General features: G+C 58.5%; 1 protein-coding gene across 3 annotated transcripts; it reads left to right on the top strand.

Moving 5' to 3' along the window:
• Window positions 1–386: 386 nt before the first annotated feature.
• Window positions 387–15,327, top strand: LOC141731267 (cAMP-dependent protein kinase inhibitor beta-like). 3 transcript variants are annotated; one of them, XM_074555388.1, is made up of 5 exons: window positions 655–798; window positions 12,790–12,988; window positions 13,822–13,926; window positions 14,179–14,330; window positions 14,854–15,327. In XM_074555388.1, exons 4-5 carry the CDS (start codon window positions 14,186–14,188, stop codon window positions 14,934–14,936), a joined length of 228 nt encoding a protein of 75 aa, XP_074411489.1. In that variant the 5' UTR covers window positions 655–798; window positions 12,790–12,988; window positions 13,822–13,926; window positions 14,179–14,185; the 3' UTR covers window positions 14,937–15,327. The 3 variants fall into 3 exon arrangements, with proteins under 3 accessions (XP_074411491.1, XP_074411489.1, XP_074411490.1); XM_074555389.1 differs by lacking the exon at window positions 13,822–13,926; XM_074555390.1 differs by lacking the exons at window positions 12,790–12,988; window positions 13,822–13,926 and having other exon boundaries at window positions 387–798.
• The last annotated feature ends 3,998 nt before the right edge of the window (window positions 15,328–19,325 follow it).

Raw genomic sequence — 19,325 nt, 5'->3', positions numbered from 1 at the left:
CCCGCCACACACCGTGGGTGCAGCCACGGATTTTTTAATTCTTTTCCCCCCATCAAAGACTGGGAGCCTGTCATTGATTCTGGCCGCACTAAATGGAGCTGTGTGGGTTGGGGTCAAATTGTCCTGGTGGGGGAGCTGAGCCCCCTCCACCCACCCCCATGGGGGGCTCTGGGGAGCCGGATCCAGAGGAAATCGGAGCGAAATTTCCCATTTCCCGAGCAGGGCTGGCGGCCACGCCGGGCTGGGGGTCCATGCGGAGCTGGGCACCCGGGGGATGTCACAGCGCTCCCTCCCTGCCGTGTGTGTGTGAGCGCGGGGGGACGCGGGGACACGGCAGCCCGGGGGGGGGCGAGGGGCGGCCCCGGCGGCGGGGGGAGCGGGGGGGCGGCGGGCGGGGCCGCGCTGGGTCCCCCCCGCGCCGAGCGGGGGCCGGGCCGGGCGGGAGCGGCGGCGCTGGGCGGGCGGCGGCGGCGGCGGCTCGGCCCCGGTGCCCCAGGGCCGCCTGGAGCCGGAGGCGTCCCCGCGGCTGCTGCCGAGCGCGGAGCATCCTTCCCCCGGCGGCCGGGCTGGCACCGGCACCGGCATCGGCATCAGCACCGGCATCACCACCGGCACTGACACCGAAAACAGCACCGGCACCGGCATCACCACCGGCACTGACACCAGAATCAGCATCAACAGCGGCACCGGCATCGCCCCCGGCACCGACATCCCCATCGCCCCCGGCACCGGCGGCAGCATCACCTTCGGTGTCCCCGTCACCACCGGCCTCGGCACCGGCATCGCCGCCGGCACCAGGTGAGCGGCTGGGGGCTGCTGGGTGCAGGTGACGAGGTGGCACCGAGGCCCTGGGCCACCGTGGAGGGTGCCCTGGGCTCCCCGGGGTGAGGGACCTGGTGCCCACCCTGAGGTCTGTGTGCCCACCCTGGGGTCTGGTGCCCATCCCCAGGACTGGTGCCCACCCCGGGAAGGAGGTTCCCACCCCGGGCACCCCCCTGGGAAGGTGCAGAGGCCGGAGGGTCAGGGTTTGGTGGTGGCCTCGGGAACTGATGGGTTTTGGGAGGATAGCAGTTGGCAGCAGCTGCACTGGGGTGTCTCTCTAGGGCTTGGGGTGTCTGTGCCACCCTCCAGGGCCAGGGAGCTCAGGGGAGGATCTGGAGGGCAGTGCTGAGGCACCGAGCAAGGCTCATCTGTCCCAGGGTGGGCACTGAGATAAACCCCTATGGTGGCATCTCTGTGGCAGCCTGGCACCCACGCCCTGCATGTCCTGGGCCACCGCTGCCCCTGCACCCTCCCCGTGCCCTATCCCCTCTCAGCCACCGCTTCTACCCCACCCCAGCTCCAGCCTCAGCTCCTGGACTGGAGCTTCCCAGGGGATTTGGGCCCGGGGAGCCCCCGGGGCTGAGCACCCCGAGCAGGGACAGGGACACGGCCACGCTCCTGTGGCGCTTCCTGCCGGGAGGAAAGGGCTTCCCCAGGGCCAGCCCCTCCTCCCCGCCTCGGGGCATCGCCTGGCAGATCGCCCCTGCAGATGCTTGGATCGGATCCCTTTGGTCCCCGGAGCTGGCTGCTGTCCCCGGGCTGGTGGCAGTGCCACCGAGGAGGTGCCACAGGCAGGATGTCCCCTGCTCACCCCGAATGCTCCCAGCCCGTGACCTTGGGGTGTCCACCCCATCCTCGCTGTCACAAAGGGACCCAGCCCCGCCGCTGTCCCCTGTCCTCACCCTTCAGCTCAGCACCAATTCCCCCAAAGCAGGAGATGGGGGAGGGGAAAGGTGGAGGCAGAGCCCGATCCTCACTTTGAACTGAGGGAATCCCAGCGTTTCTGCCCGGAATGGGATGCTGGAGGCACCATGGGGCTGCTCCTGGGCTGCTCTGGGGGTTTGGCTGTGAGGATTCCTTGGGGCTCTGCTCCTGGGGCAGCTGGAGGAGCCCTGCTGGTGCTCCAGACCTTGGGGGACCTGGAACCATGAACAGGAGGGGGACCCGGCCCTGCTCTGCCCTTGGCTCCTGGAACAGCAATTCCAGCTCCTGGAAAGGAGAATTCCAGCTCCCTTGGCTCCTGGAATGGCAATTCCAGATCCTGGAAAGGGCAACTCCAGGCCTGGAACAGGCAATTCCAGCTCTTGGAATGGCAGTTCTGGATCCTGGAATGGGCAATTCCAGCTCCTGGAAAGGGCAATTCCAGATCCCTTGGCTCCTGGAACAGCAATTCCAGCTCCTGGAATGGCAATTCCAGCTCCCGGCTCAGCCGTGGCCCATTGGGACTGGCTCTGCTCCATCCCAGATTTCCTGCCGTGCCCCTGATCCCAGAGCCCCTGCACGGATTTCTGCCCTCCTTGGCTGTTGGTGCCCTCCCTGCCAGCTCCCAGGGCTGGGATTTTGTCACAGGGTGGTGGTGGCAGCTGGAGGCTCCTGGTGCTGCTCCCCTCTCGGTGCACAGAAACATCTGGAGATCACCTCCATGCATGGCCTCAGCACTGGGTGGGGGTTGCTGCCTCAGATCTGGGTGCCTTGGAAGTTTCCCACATCCCCTGGGCTGAGGGAGGATCCAAAGGCATCCAGGGGCTGGGGGAAGAAATTCCCAGGGCTCCTCAGAGAGCCAGAGCTCCCAGGGAAGCTCCAGCTGCCTCTGCTCCCTGGAATTCTGGCTGCCTGCACTTATCCCGGTGCTCTGGCCGGGCTGGGAGCCTCCTCCAATCCCAGCTGGACCAGGGTCCTCCCCATGGTCCTCCCCAGGTGCCACCGGTGGCAAATGGAGCAGAAGGAGCTCCTGCAGGGACACGAGGCTCCCGTGGTGCCCGAGCTGCGGTGCCGCCCAGCCCGTGGCACTCCCGGCATGGCACAGCCTGGGACAGGCTTGGTGGCACCCAGCTGGCTCCCCGTGACAGCCCACAGCTCCCCGGGTTTCCCCTGGCACCCATCCCGGTGCCACCCACGGCTCCACAGCCACAGAACCGAGGGTGTCCCCGTTCCATGCCTGGATGCTCCACCCGGGGCTGGGGCTGAAACCCCTCTGGGGGGAGGGAGCCTGAGCCTGGCCAGGAATGGAACTGCTGTGCATGTGGGTGACACCTTTATTGTGCTAAATTACCTGGTTGGATTATGCAAAATTACAGTTTGTGGTGTGTGAGAGCAGGGAGCTGAGAGTTCTGCTGGGAGCTCCATTACCCAGGGCTCAATCACCCTAATTACCCTCATTAAATCCCTTCCTTCCCCGCGGAGATGCAGAGCTGCTGTTGGCTCCCCTGAGTCCCAGAGCAGGGATGGGTTGGCCAGGTTAACCAGGTTGGGTTAGCCAGGTTAACCAGGCTGGGTAATCCAGGTTAACCAGGCTGGGTTAGCAAGGTTATCCAGCCAGGTTAACCAGGCTGGATTTTCCATTTTATCCAGGCTGTATTATCCAGGTTATCCAGGTTAACCAGGCTGGGTTAGCCAGGTTAGCCAGGCTGGGTTAGCCAGGCTGGGTTAACGAAGTTATCCAGTCTGGGTTATCCAAGTTTCCCAGGCTAGGTTAGCCAGGTTACCCAGGCTGGATTGTCCAGGTTATCCAGGCTGGGTTATTCAGGCTGAGTTATCCAGGCTGGGTTGTCCAGGTTAACCAGGCTGGGTTACCCATGTTATCCAGGCTGGGTTAACCAGGCTCCAGCTCCATCTCATGGGGCTGGGGTGGCTCCCACCCCCTCATGTCAAAGGGGCCGTGGTGTTTCCGCCTTGGACTCAAAAAGGAGCCGGATGCAGCCAATGGGACTGAGGAATGTGGGGAAGGGAAGCTCACCCAGCACCTTTGTAGGGTCCCTGATTGGCACCCAAACTCCCCAGCAGGAATTCCTGTGCTCCTCCCACCACTCCAGCTGATTACCTTTAATCAGTTAATTAAAGGGAATTAACGGATGGAGGTGGAGGATGGAATAGGAATAGCTCTGGAACAGGTCATGGCCCACAGGCTGGAGAACACCTGGCTGGGCTGGGAGCAGCTTCCATTCCTTCCTTCCATTCCTTCCATTCCTTCCTTCCTTCCTTCCTTCCTTCCTTCCTTCCTTCCTTCCTTCCTTCCTTCCTTCCTTCCTTCCTTCCTTCCGCCACTTCCTTCCTTCCGCCACTTCCTTCCTTCCGCCACTTCCTTCCTTCCTTCCGCCACTTCCTTCCGCCACTTCCTTCCGCCACTTCCTTCCGCCACTTCCTTCCGCCACTTCCTTCCTTCCTTCCGCCACTTCCTTCCTTCCTTCCGCCACTTCCTTCCGCCACTTCCTTCCTTCCTTCCTTCCTTCCGCCACTTCCTTCCTTCCACCACGTCCTTCCTTCCGCCACTTCCTTCCTTCCGCCACTTCCTTCTGCCACTTCCTTCCGCCACTTCCTTCCTTCCTTCCGCCACTTCCTTCCGCCACTTCCTTCCTTCCCTCCCCCCCTCCCTCTCCCCAGACCCTGCTCCATGTGCTGGGAAAAGCCAAAAATCCTCGTTCTGAGCACAAAGAGATGGAAACATCCCCCAGAGGAGAGCAGCAGTGATGTGTGCTGGGCTGGGGGCCTCAGAGGATGGGGAACAGGAGCAGGGATTTGGCCATTCCCTCTCTGGGCAGCAGAGCTGAGGCTCTCCAGGTTCTCCATGCCCTACCCGGGAGGTTTGGGATGCAGGATGAAGCTGCAGTGTCAGCCCATGGCCTCGTGCCTCTGAGCCTTTGGTGCTTTGTTCTCTAATCAGGGCAGCTCAGGCCTGTCCAGGGCTGGATCCAGGTGCTCCAGAGGAAATCACACATCCAGCTTGGTTTCATCCCAGTGTGGGCTCATGGGAAATGCTGAGCTCAGCAGGGCTGTGCCAGATTAAACTGCTGAGTCCTCTGGAGCACTGCTCCTGGCCCAGCCCAGGCCTGCAGGATCCAGAGGGGATTTTCTCTGGGGTCACTGCCCTGTGGGGAAACCAAGCCCTGGTGTGGGATGAGGTGTGAGCCCCCCCAGGTGTGGAAGCAGCTGGATTGTGACGGTGTTCACAGGGGTTTACGGATTGGGGAAGAGACGAAGATCTGACTCCATGTTTCAGAAGGCTGATTTATTATTTTATTATATATATTATATTAAAACTATGCTAAAAGAATAGAATAAAAGGTTTCATCAGAAGGCTGGCTAAGAATAGAGTGGGAAAGAATGAATAACAATGGCTTGTGACTTGGACTTTCTGTCCCAGCCAGCTGACTGTGATTGGCCATTAATTAGAAACAACCAACATGGGCCAATCACAGATGCACCTGTTGCACTCCACAGCAGCAGATAATCAATGTTTACATTTTGTTCCTGAGGCCTCCCAGCTTCTCAGGAGGAAAAATCCTAAGGAAAGGATTTTCCATAAAAGATGTCTGCCACACCTGGATTTGGGTTGGCAGAATTTGGGTTTGCTCCGAGAAATTTAGGATTGGGATGACTGGGAGCACAAGAGCTGGGTTCGCTCCCACACTGGAGCAGGGCTTGCTCTGGTTTGTGTTTCCAGCACTAAAATCCGAAGGGACAGTTTAAACAAGCAGCCTGAAATCCCTTCTGGACAGACTCAGCTTGGCTTTTGGGCACAGCTGAGCTCTGCCATCATCCCCGTGGGTGACAGGGAAACAGCAGAGCCTCTGCTGCTGCCGGCAGCTCCATCCCCGAGCAAACCCATCCTCCCTGCACCCCGCCCTGCTGGGAGCCGGGAACCGCAGGAATGGAGATTACCGGTGTCCCATTTCAGAGCCCTTCCTTCTCCTTGCCTTCAACAGGAATTTAGATCTCAGTATGCCACAAGCCCAGCTGAGCCCCTGAAGAGAAGGGTTTGTGCTCTGCCCAGGCTGGTGTTAGCTGGGACACAGCTCAGGTTTTGTGTGGAAATAAAAATTCTGAGTCCTACAGCTGGAAAAAAAAAACCTAAAAAATAAGTCATAGAGTCCCTGGTTGGAAAGGACCTTAAATCCCATCCAGTGCCATCCCTGCCATGGCAGGGACACCTCCCACTGTGCCAGGTGCTCCAGCCTGGCCTTGGGCACTGCCAGGGCTCCAGGGGCAGCCACAGCTGCTCTGGGCACTGAGAGCCTGAATAGTGCAAAAGGAAGCAGAGGATGAAGGCTTATCTTTAAAAGGATCCCTGGGATCCAGGGAGAGGCCTGGGTGGAATAATTCAGAGTTTGGGTGTGAGCAGGGATGGGACTGAGCCTGAAGCTGGTCCTGCAGTGATGGGGACCAGGCAGGAAGCAGGGATGGGATGTGAGGGTGATGGAGGGGACAAAGAAACCCTTCAGCATCTCCCAAATCCATGGGTAGGACAATCCAAGCACAGACAGGAGTGATGGAGAAGAGGGAAAGCCAATCCAGCTGTGAGGATGAATGTGCAAGAGCAGGAGAAAGGTCAGAGATCAAGGCAGGACACGATAGGATGGGGCCTAGAGGGTGATGGGGATTCCTCTGGAAGTGGAATTATCCAAACGAGAGGGATCCAATGCTCCATGGAGAGGGAAGGAGTGGGAGCCACTTGTCCAAAGCCTTTGGAATGGGCAGGGTTTGCTGGGAAGGGAATCCTGGGGAAGAGCCAGCCCTGAGGGTACCAGGATGTGCCAGAGCTCTGGGGAGCTGCCAGTGTCACCCCCGCTTAGAAACCCCACTGGAACCATTCCACAGAGCTTTGGGAAAGAGCCAGGGAGGAAAAGAGCCAGAGGAAAATTAGGGGAAACCCAGTGGGAGACCTTGCTGGTGCTCCAAGCAGGATCCAGGTTCACTTGGATCCCTGACACTTCACTCCAGACCATCACTGGCCCAAATTCCTGCCTGGCCCACCTGGAATCCTGGGGATTCAGGGATGAAAATGCCAGGCCATGGTTGGAGAGGTTCTGCTGCCCAGGGCAGGCAGGGAGGTGCCAGCATCCCATGGGAATGGGTCTGGAAGCTGCATCCCTGCCAGGAGGGATCATCATCCTCTCCAGACACTTCCCTGTGTGGAGAAAAACCTGTTCCAAAAGTCATTCTGCACCTCCATGTTTAATATTTGTCATGGTTTGGAAAGACAGGAGTCTGCTAAGGAAGGCAGGAGAAATGGAGAATGTAAGACCTCCCCACCTCTCTGAATTGCTATAAATTTTAAATTAAGGGGCTCTCAGGCAAAAATATGGGAGCAGGAATAACAGTTCTTTAATAAGGAAGAAAATAAAAGGATAAAATAAACAATGCAGTGAACTAAACCAACACTGGCAGAGTCAGAACCCAAGCTGACACCCTGTGGGTCAGGCTGTTGGCAGCAGTCCCATTGGAATTGTGGCTCAGCCCTCCTGCAGTGTCAGGGCTGGTTCTGCTGGAGCAGGGATCCTGGAGAAAGGTGCAGTCTCTGCCTCTGAAGATCCAGGGGCAGAGGCAGCTGCTGTTCCTCTGGGCAATCCAGTGCAGAAGCCGTGCTGGTGTTCCAGAATCTCCAGATTCTATCCGGGTAGGAATGCTTGGCTCCTCCCTCTGGGCTCCCATCTCCCAATGGGATGCTGTAGTTCTTATCAGCCATGCAGGGACATTCAATAGCTGTTATCAGCAATGTCCCCTCCTGAGGGAGGAGTGATTGTGGTGACTCAAAGAGAGAGATAAGGCAAACTGCCCACTTGACAAAGGTAATCTTCCATACAGATGGGAATTGAAAACATCTTGCATTGCAATCTTCAACAACATTCCTGCACCAGCCCTTATTCCTGCAGCTTTCCTCGCTTTCCCAGGAGTTCAGGACAGCATTTATCCTCCTTCCCTCTCCCTGGGATCCTGAGCTGTCCCTGGCAGGTGACACAGCCCATTCCCACCTGTCTCAACATCCCCAGGGCTCCAGCAGCCACTTCCCTGGAGAGGAGCTGAACCTGCTGCCTCCCCAGGGAGATCCAGGCTCTCTAGATTTTATCCTGTGTTTAATTATTGCCATCTGCTCTCCCAGCTCTGGGGCTGCCTGCTGCCTCTCAGGCTCTGGTTGAGCCAAGCCCATTGGGTTTCCCTCCTGTGTGCACTCCTGGCTCATTTTCCTGGTGATGCTCCCATTCCCTTCTGACCTGGGGCATCTCTTTCCTTCCCATTCCACTCAATTTTACAGTTTCATCTCGCTGAATCCTTCCCATTTTTCATCCTGTTCATCAGTACTGAGGGGCTGGTGGTGGATTTTTGATGGTTTGTTCCAGGCTGCAGCATTCCCAGCACAGATCCCATGAAATGTTGAATTAAACGAGCAGGAGGAGGCCCCCAGAGAGAGGAAACCAAGATCATTAAATGCCCCAAAGCCCCTTCCAGAGGAGCTCCTGACCCAATAACAACTCAGAAGCTGAAGAAGCAAATCCTTGCGGTTCAATGAATCCTCAGGATTCCTGTAACACCTTCCAGGCCCTGAATTCCTGGAGCATTCCTGGTTTGTTGTTTCTGGTTTGGGGGAGAGTTCAGCCTGCTACCCCAGCACAGATGTGTGTCCATGGTGGTCCCCGTGCTCCAGGTGCAGTTTGGGGTCTCTGCCACCCCCAGCAACCCCAAAAATTTGTGTTAGAGGGGATCCACTGCTCCTGAGGGGATCATGGGTGTGTGACCCTGACCTGGGTTCCTTGGACTGCTCCAGCCCCAAGTGGGTCCTGTGGTGGTGTTGAGGGTCCCAGGACGAGGGAAGAGATGAGAATCTTGACTCCATGTTCAGAAGGCTGATTTATTATTTTATGATACGTATTCTATTAAAAGAAAATGATATATTAAAACTATACTAAAAGAATGGAAGGAAGGATTTAATGGGAAGGGAAGGGAAGGGAAGGGAAGGGAAGGGAAGGGAAGGGAAGGGAAGGGAAGGGAAGGGAAGGGAAGGGAAGGGAAGGGAAGGGAAGGGAAGGGAAGGGAAGGGAAGGGAAGGGAAGGGAAGGGAAGGGAAGGGAAGGGAAGGGAAGGGAAGGGAAGGGAAGGGAAGGGAAGGAAAGGAAAGGAAAGGAAAGGAAAGGAAAGGAAAGGAAAGGAAAGGAAAGGAAAGGAAAGGAAAGGAAAGGAAAGGAAAGGAAAGGAAAAGGAAAGGAAAAGGAAAGGAAAAGGAAAGGAAAAAGAATTATAATAAAATCTTGTGGCTGCTCACAGCCTCGACACAGGTGGCTGTCATTGGTCATCAAGTGAAAACCATTTCACATGCTGGGCAAACAATTCCCCAAATCACACTCCAAAGCAGCAAAACATGGAGAAGCTGAAGCTTCCCAGCTTCTCAGGAGAAAAGATCCTGGCAAAAGGATTTTTCATAAAATATGTCTGTGACAGGTATCACCTTCCTCTGCCCCTTCAGCACCCTCCTCCCCTCCTGCAGGGCTCTGCTGTTCCCAGGGACCCTGCCCAAGGAGCTCATCCATCCCTGGCCATCCCCTCCCTCCACCTCTCCCAGCACCTTCCCTGCCCATCTCCAGCGGGATTAAGGTTTATTTCTGCCCTTCCCTCCTCTATCCCATTAGGGGCATTAAAGCAGGAGCCAGTGGCCCTGAGGACTTTCCATGTGACTCCAGGAGCTTTTTTAGGCTGACACCCCACTAAGCCACCAAAAGTGTCCCTACTTAGAGGGGGAAATCCTCACTCACTGGGTTTATCCAGTGGGATTTACCCCATTTGGGTTGGAATTGCCTGTGGGCTGTGCTGTGAGGGCCCCAATGAAGGAGCAATGATGAGGAGGCCTCCATTGATATCAGAAGGCTAATTAATTACTGTATTATACTATATTATATTATATTATATCACATCTAAGCTGAATTTGCCAAGCACTCAACTCTGCACACACTGCACAGAATCTTGTGACTGTCACCCAACAGTCCCAACACTCACACACACACCTGGCCCTGACAGGCCAAGGAACCAAAACACCATCACTGTGGGTGAGCAAAACACCATCACTGTGGGTGAACAATTTCCATACTGCATTTTGCTTTTGCACAAATACAGGCACAACAAATGAGATAAGAATATTCTTGGGAAGAATTGTGCCTTGCTTTTCTCTGTGAAGAGAAATGTGGGGCTGCACACCTGGCCCTGACAGGCCAAGGAACCAAAACACCATCACTGTGGGTGAACAATCTCCACATTGCATTCTGCTTTTGCACAAACACAGTCACAGCAAATGATAAGAATTGTGTCTTCTTTCTCTCATCTTCAGAGAATGTGAAACCCAGAAATATTCTTGGGAAGAATTGTGCCTTGCTTTTCTCTGTGAGGAGGAATGTGGGGTTACAGACCTGGAGGTCGTGGCATGGGAAGGTGTTGGTGGCTTGGCCATTGTCCCCAAGGTGCAGGGACAGCTCGATGGGACAGCCGTGCTGCATTCCAGGAGAGCTCAGGGTGGTGCCAGACCCGGGTGTGGGTTCCCAGCCAGCCCCAGGGTCCTGATCCCCCATGGGGCTTTTCAGAGCGGGGTCTGATCCCATCCCCATGGCTGGGAGCCATGGCAGGGGCACGGGCAGGACTCTGCGGGCCGGGGCTGGGCACTGCCAGGCTGGGCACTGCCAGGCTGGGCACTGCAGGGATTGGGCACTGCCAGGATTGGGCACTGCCAGGATTGGGCACTGCCAGGCTGGGCACTCCGGGGCTGGGCACTGCCGGGATTGGGCACTGCCAGGCTGGGCAGTGCCAGGCTGGGCACTCCCGGGCTGGGCACTGCCAGCTCCCGGCGCTGCGGCTGCCGGGGGAGCTCTGATCCAGCCAGGGGCTGGGCTGGGGCAGGGAATGTGTGCGACTGTGAACATGTGTGTGAGTGTGAGAGTGTGTGAGTGTGAACGCATGTGAATGTGAGAGTGTGTTTGTGTTAATACGTGTGTGTATGTGTGTGTGTGAGAGTGTGAACACGTGAGTGTGACCACGTGTTCACACGTGTGTGTATGTGAGTGTGCATAACTCTGTGTGTGAGTGAGCATGAGTGTAACTGTGTGTTCACATGTGTGTATGTGTGAGTGTGAGAGTGTGAGTGTGAACATGTGTGTGTGTGAACACGTGTGTGTGTGTGAGGGTGAGTGTGAACACGTGTGAATGTGTGTGTGAAAAAGTGTGTATGTGAGTGTGTGAGTGTGCAAACGTGCATGAATATGCGTGAGCATATGTAAATGTGAGTGTGTGAATGTGAGTGTGCACACATGTATGTGTGTCTGTGTGAGTGTGTATGTGTGTAAATGTGTGTGTGCACACGTGTGTTTGAACACGGCATCAGGGACCCGCAGGGATCCACAGGCAATCTCGTCATCCTTCAGCCTGGAACCCCCCGAGATCAGAGCCCGCCGTTCCCTCAGCCACCCCCTGTCCCCAGGTGCCACATCCCTGTCGCTGCTCAGTCCCTCCCCTGTCCGCAGGCGCCACATCCCTGTCGCTGCTCAGTCCCTCCCCTGTCCGCAGGTGCCACATCCCCGCGGCTGCTCGGTCCCTCCTGCTGGCTCCTGCACAGCCCTTCCCGTGCAGGATTTCTCCCTAAAATCCAGGGAGCCCCTGGAATGCTCATGTGCTCGTGTGCCCACACTGCCACCCACGGGTGTGTGATCCCCAACGCTCCGGGGACACGGCGGGACAGCCCGGGGATGGCACACGGGGACACGGCGGGGCACCCCGGGGATGGCACACGGGGACACAGCGGGGCACCCCGGGGATGGCACACGGGTCCACGTGCCAGGCTCGGGCTGCTCCGGGTGCTGCTGTGATGGCACAGGCGGTGCCAGGGGAGGGACGGAACCTTGAGCAGGTGGGGTTGGGACAAACTCGGGGACACGGAGGTGACACGGCTGTGGCACTGGGAACCAGGAGGTGACACACGAGCAGGCACAGTGACAGGGAGTGCCACACATCATGGCAGGGGTGTCACACTGCACCGACGTGTGGCAGAGAGTGCCACACTGTCACACAGACGTGTCAGGGAGTGCCACATGTGCACAAGGTGTGACAGGCAATGTCACACTGTCACATAGATGTGTCAGGGAGTGCCACATGTGCACAAGGTGTGACAGGGAATGTCACACATGCACACACCTGTATGGGCACATAGAACAGCCCAGCCAGAGGTGACACACACAGACACACAAATCTGTGACAATGCATGCACATGTGACAATTCACACACATGTGACTATGCACATGTGGCAGTGCACACACGAAAATGTGACAATTCACACCTGTGACAATGCACACACGTGACAATTCATACATGTGACACTGCACACATCTGTGATGCTGCACACACATACGGCAATTCACACTCCTGACAATTCACACACCTGTGACAACTCACACACACTTGTGACAATTCACACCTGTAACAATGCACGCATGTGTGACAATTCAGAGCTGTGACAATGCACACGCATGTAACAAATCATACACATGACAATTCACACTGTGACAATGCACAACACCTGTGAGAGTTCACACACGTGACAATTCACACATGTGACACTGCACACACATGTCACACTGCACACACCTGTGGCAGTGCACATGCCTGTGACATTGCACACACATAACAATGCACACACACCTGTGGCACTGCTCACACCTGTGACAATGCACACACATGTGACAATTCATACATGTGACACTGTCCAGGCCTGTGCTGGAGCAGTGCAGGTGGCTCCAGGGGACAATGGCCGTGCAGATGTACAGGGAACATTTGTCCCCACCCCTGCCTTTGTCCCCACCAGCCCAGCCCTGTGCCTCAGTTTCCCCTGAGCAGCACCCAGGTCCTGCCCCTCATGGCACAGCCACCCCAGCACTGATCACTAATTAACGAATCATTAATCACCTCCCTGGTTAATCATTTATTTCTCCCCCTCCCCACAGCTGTGGCCACTCCTCCCGTGCACACAGCGCCTGTGCCAAGGACCTTGGCTCGTCCTCCCTGCAGTGACACCCGGCAGGAATTCCCAGGGATCCCCAGTGACTCCCAGCAGGAATTCCCAGTGACTCCCAGTAGGAATTCCCAGTGACTCCCCGTGACTCCCAGCACTGATTCCCAGCAGAAATTCCCAGCAGGACACTGGTGAGTTCACAGCCCCACCACCACCAACTTGGGGGCACCAGTCCCAGCATTGCCACCAACATCTGGCCCAGAGGGGCCAGGGCTGCTGGGGTGGTGGTTTGGGGTCCTTGTCCTCACCAGGGGGTGGAGAGGATTTAGGGGATGGAGGGTCCCTTGTCCATGCCAGGTCCTGTGCCACCCCTGGGCCACCCCTTTTTCACCCTTGTGCCACCCTGGGCCACCCCTGGGCCACCCCTGGGCCACTCCCACTTCCCATGGCAAAAGCCCAAAGTGTCTCCAGAGCTGAGCAAACATCTCGAGAAGGTCCCAGCAGTGCAGGCATCTGGATGGCTCCGTGCCAGTTGAAATTTTCTGGTTCCAGGGGTGTCCCAGGAGTGCCCCCACCTACCCAGGGTACCCCAGCTCCTGCTGCCAGCCTGGCTCAGCAGGAGCCACTCTGCAAGGGACACAGTGGTGTCCCCAGGCTGGGGATTCCATGCAGTTCCCTGGCAGTGCTGGCTCAGCCTCCATCCCTGTCACCTCTGCATCCCCATCCCTGCTCTTCCTCCATCCATCCATCATCCATCCATCCATTCATCATCCATCCATCCATCCATCCATCCATCCATCCATCCATCCATCCATCCATCCATCTCCCATCCATCCATCATCCATCCATCCATCCATCCATCCATCCATCCATCCATCCATCACCAATCCCACCATGAAGGAGGTTCTGGGGGTTCTGTGGTTGCTCCCATGGGGTCACAGCCTGTTGTCCCCCCAGACTCACTCCCTGCTCCCTTTTCAACCCCCCTTCCTGCCCCATTGGTGACCCCTCTCTGCTCCCCCAGGTCACAGCCAGTGGGGACACAGCCAGGACAGATCCCTGTCCCCCGTGGTGTCCCTCACCTGGGCACGGGGCAGACGCGGTGCCAGGCCAGGCTGGAGGGTGCCCGGTAAGGCTGCCTGGGCTGGGGGGGCTGGTGGGACCCCCTTCCCTCCCAGCAGTGCCCAGCAGAGATCAGAGCACCCAAAGGTGCCAGGGTGGGGATGATACCCAAAGGGGCAGCAGGGTGGCTCTGCCTTTGCTCCTGGGGGGCACAGGGAGGGCAGGGGTTGAAGGGCACCAGAGCACCCAGCCCGGAGCAGAGCCGGGTCCCTTTAGCTCGCTGTGCCCCATGGGTGACACAGGGGACGTCTCTCCCCAGGGTTAGCATGACCGAGGTGGAACCCGTGCTGGACTTCGCATCCTCGGGCAGGACGGGCCGGCGCAATGCCCTGCCCGACATCCTGGGCTCGCCCGCCGGCGTCAGCCCCGCCGACCTGCCCCTCAAACTGGCCGAGATGTCCCTGAGCGCAGGTGGGTGACCAGGAGGGGCGGGAGGATGTGGGGTGGGCAGGGACAGCGGCTCCCGTGTTCATCCCGTGCTGAGGAACAGGGACACCGAGGGGCTGGAAGGGAATGGAGCTGGGAGGAGTCTGGAGCCCCAGGAGAGGCTGAGGGAGCTGGGAAGGGGCTCAGCCTGGAGCAAAGGAGGCTCAGGGGGCCCTTGTGGCTCTGCACAGCTCCTGCCAGGAGGGCACAGCCGGGGGGAACAGGGACAGGAGCAGAGGGAACGGCCAGGGGAGGTCCACGTTGGATATTGGGGAAAATTTCCCCATGGGAAGGGTGGCCAGGCATTGGAGCTGCCCAAGGCGGTTTGCAGTGCCCATCCCTGGAGGTGTCCAAGGTCACTGGGCTGAGGACAAGGTGGGCATCGGGCACAGGTCGGACTCGATGCACAGGCTGGATTCGATGCTCTCGGAGCTCTTTTCCAGCCCCAATGACTCCGCGATCCCCTGCTCTGACCCCACCCCATGACCTGTCCCGGTCTCTCCCGCAGGCAGTGCCCAGGACATGCAGTCGCCCTCGGCGGAGGCGCCCCCTCCGCAGCCGCCCAGCCCCGAGCTGAAGGACACGTCCTAACCCCGCCCGGGGGACATTTGTGACCGGCGGAGGAAGGAGGGGGCTGCGGGCACCAGCCCGGCTCTCCTGGCTCGGCCGGAGCCCGCTGGGATTTCCTCGGTGCTGCCGCAGCGGGACCCCGGAGCGTCCCCCCGGCCGTGCGCGTGGCGGGGACACGGAGGGGACACGGAGGGGACCTGCCGTGACCGAGGGGCGATTCCCACCCACGCCCTGGGCCCGGACTCGGGGGTGGGGGGGATGTTTTGGCCTCCCCGGCGGGAGGAATATTTTTCTTCTGGGGCATTTGGCGGAGCCGAGCGCGGTCAGGGGTCCCGGGGGGGCCCTTCTGGCCGCAGGAGCAGCCACGGGTGTTTCTTGCTGAGTGTGGTGTTCACTGTGATGTTTTTGGGTACCTCCTCGTCTCCTGGCCTTTCTTCTGGGTGACTCAGGAGCCACTCCCAAGTTTTGGGGGTTGAGGTGGGGAAACACAACCCCAGAGCCCTCCAGCCTATAAGCAAAGGTCTCTGAGGGATCCCCCTGGTCCCCACTCCTGGGGTGGGGGATGCTGATGAGTTTGGGGTGGGGAGCAGGAGATGCTGTTTGGAGCATCCCCAGCCCCCGAGCCAGGTCACCCCCTGTCCCCACACCGGATCCCCTCCCCAGCCCCGAGCAGGGCCAGCCGGGTCCTGCGGCCTTTGGGGACAGAGGGGACACCGAGTGCGGCTTTCCCAGGCTCTGTCCATGCTCCCCAAATCTCAGCTTCTGCCAGAGGGCGGGATGGGACCCTCCTGGCCGGCCCTGAGGGACTCAGGCAGGGCTCCTCTGCCGGCTCTGGGGGTTGCTGGCCTCTGGCCAAAGCTGGAACTCCTGGAAAGCCCCTGGAATCGGGAAAATCCGACTGGCACTGAGCCATCCAGAGCTCGCGCTGCTGGGACCTTCTTGAGGTGTTTGCTCAGCTCTGGAAACACTTCGGGCTTTTGCCACGAGAGGCGGGAGTGGCCCGGGAGTGGCACAAGGGTGGCACAGGACCTGGCAAGGACTGGATGGTTGGACGTGGAGCTGGGCCCACCCCATCCCTCCATCCATCCATCCATCCATCTCACCCCATCCCACCCCATCCCATCCCATCCCATCCCATCCCATCCCATCCCATCCCATCCCATCCCATCCCATCCCATCCCATCCCATCCCATCCCATCCCATCCCGGACGGTCACCCATAGCTGTCACTGTGGGACCAGCGAATGAGTCCCGCAGCCCTGGTCCCCTCTGGTCCCGGGTCAGGAGAGCCGTGCGGGGCCAGGGCAGAGCCAAGGCAAGGTCACCGTCCCCAGCACCCCGCGGGGTCCCGGCCACACTCGGGCTCCCCGGGCACCTTGGCATGGAGGGCAGCCCTGGGTGGGAGGGAGGGTTGGGTGTGAGTGGACACATGAAGGGGGATCCCTGGCTGTGGGTATCTGTGTGTGGGGGTATCTGTGGGTGTGGGCACCCATTTCTAGGGGTATTCATGGGTGTGGGAACCCGTGGGCATGGGCATCCCTGTGTGTGTGCATCCGTGTGCGTGGGCACCTGTTTACATTGTCATGGGCTCTCGTGTGTGTATGTGTGTGTGTGTCCATGTGTAGGGTCATGGGCACCCCCACGCCCTGCAATCACTGTGTGGGGCCATCTGTGTGCTCATGGGCACTGGTTTATATGCGCATTCATGGGCATGGAGTCCCGTGTGTGTGCGCATCGGTGTGTGTGGGCATCCACAGGCACCCATGTGCCGGGATCCATTTGTGTGCACCCATGTGTGCGCATCTGTGAGTGTGTGCATCTGTGTGTGCATCTGTGTGTGTGTGTGTGTGTGTGTGTGTATCCATGTGAGTGTGCATCCATGAGTGTGTGCACATGTGCAGGGATATCTGTGTGTTTGTGTGCATCCATGTGTGTGCACATTGTGTGTGTGTGTGCATCCGTGTGTGCATGCACATCCGTGTGTGTGGGCATCCACGGGCACCATGTGCACGGGAATCTATTTGTGTGTGCATCTGTCTGTGTGCATCTGTGAATGTGTGCATGTGTGCAGGGATATCTGTGTGTGTGTGCATCTGTGTATGTGTGTGTGCATGTGCAGGGATATCCGTGTATGTGTGCATCTGTGTGTGTACATCCCTCTGTGTGCATCCATGTGCATGTGCACCCATGTGTGTGTGTGCAGGGACACATCCATGTGTGTGGGCATCTGTGTGTGTGTGCATCCATGTGTGTGTGCACATGTGCAAGGATATCTGTGTGTGTGTACGCATCCATGTGTATATGCATCTGTGTGTGTGTGCATCTGTGTGTGTGTGTATGCAGAGATATCTCTGTGTGTGCATCCATGTGTGCACATCCATGTGTGTATGCATCCATGTGCGTGTGCACCTGAGTGTGAGCATCCGTGTGCACATGCATCCATGTGTGTGTGCACATGTGTGCGTGTGCAGGGATATCTCTGTGTGTGTGTGCATCCATGAGTGTGTGCAGGGACATCTATGTGTGTGTGTGTGTGTGTGTGCACCCATGTGTATGCAGGGATGTGTGTGTCTGTGTGTGCATTTGTGTATGTATGTGTGTGTGTGTGATAACAGCTCTGTGTGTGTCTGTGTGTGTCTGTGTGTGTGTCTGTGTGTCTGTGTGTGTGTGTGTGTGTGTGTGTGTCTGTGTGTGTGTGCATCCCTGCAGGTGGGTGAGAGGCCGTGCTCATGGGTGTTCCTGTGGGTTGGGTGTGCAGGGGCAGCCATGTGGGTGTCCCTGTGACCCGGTGTCCCTGTGCCCGGGTGTCATTCTGCGTGGGCACTCCTATGGATGGGTGTTTCCTGTGGATGGGTGTCACCATGCATGGATGACCCTGCCTGTGGGTGCTCTGTGTGCATTGGTATCCCTGTCACTGGGTGTCCCCTGTCAGTGAGTGTCCCTCTGCCTGGGTGTCCTTTACTGGGTTGTCCCTGTGCCAAGGTGTCTCTGTCAGTGATTGTCCATATATTGGAGTGTTCCCATGTTGGGGTGTCCCATGCCAAGGGTGTCCCTGTCAGTGGGTGTCCCTATGCCAAGATGTCCCTATATTGGAGTGTCCCTATATTGGAGTTTTCTCATGTCAGGGTGTCCCTGTGTTGGGATGTCCCCATGCCGGGATGTCCCTATGCCAGGGCAGCCATTCCTGCCAATGCCCCCATCTCACGGTCCTGTGTGTAAAAGGGACAGGGCTGTGCAGGTTTGGGACACTGACACCCAGGTGAGGGGACACTCCTCGCCCTCTGTGTCCCCCCCCCAAGGCCATGGGGGCTGTGTCTGCCTGGGCAATAAATTGTCCTTGTCACCCTGGCCAGCAGAGCCCTGCCCGGTGTCCCAGCTGGGACAGGGGACACCCATCCCACGGGGACAGTCCTGTGCCCCCAGGGCACGAGGTGAGGGGTCCTGTTTGGTGGCAGTGTCAGCAGGAGGGCACTGAACACGAGCTCTGGCTATTTTTGGGTGTCTGCGATGTCACACAGGGCCAGCCACAGGGAGGTGTCCCCGGTCCCTCACGGCCCGGGTGCCTTTGACCCCAAAGTCCCCAAGTCAAGGGGACATGCTGCAGCCACCGGGCTCAGGGACACCTGAGCCCTCAGCTGTGTCCCTCCATGACCAGGGGATGGGGACAGGAGCTGGCACTGTCCCCTGGAGTGCAGGGGACACCGAGTGCCATGGCCAGGCGTGACCCCAGCCACGCTGGGAAGGGGCAGGGGATGCGCTGGAGCCCAAAGCAATGGGGACAAGGGGGACCTGCTGGGGGTCCCACAGCCCCGTGCCTTGTCCCCAGTGTCCCCTGTGTCACCCAAAGGACCGCTGGTGGCACACGTGTGTGCCCACACACACAGGGAGGGGACAGGGTCACACACGTGCCCACACACACAGGGAGGGGACAGAGTCACACAGGTGCCCACACACACAGGCACACCGAGCAGGGAGTGGGGTAACGCGTCCCCACAGACACACAGAATTGAGGGTGTGTCACACCTGTCCCCACACTCTCCTGGAGTCCCCACGTGTATTCCCAAACCTCCTCGGTGCTCCCTGCTCCCTGTGCCTCAGTTTCCCCAGCTCAGTTCCCTGTCCCGGCGCGACTCGTGTCCCTAAAGGCCATCCCCACTGTCGCTGTCCCCACGCCCTGACCATGCCCAGGGGCAGCACCTGCCCCTCCCCACGCACTCACGGGACCCCCTGGGCTGGGCACACACCCCTGTGCCCACCGCAGTGCCCCTGCTCCCTGTGCCTCAGTTTACCCAGCTCAGCTCCCTGCTCCCCGTTCCTCAGTTTCCCCAGTTCCGTTCCTTTGTCCCTGTGCCTCATCCCCCAGCTCAGCTCCCCTGTCCCCTCCATTTGTGTCCCTAAAGGGCATCCCCAT

This window comes from Zonotrichia albicollis, chromosome 20 (genome assembly GCF_047830755.1).
Source record: "Zonotrichia albicollis isolate bZonAlb1 chromosome 20, bZonAlb1.hap1, whole genome shotgun sequence".
Classification (NCBI taxonomy): Eukaryota; Metazoa; Chordata; class Aves; order Passeriformes; family Passerellidae; genus Zonotrichia; species Zonotrichia albicollis.
This window is presented reverse-complemented; position numbering and strand designations above follow the sequence as displayed.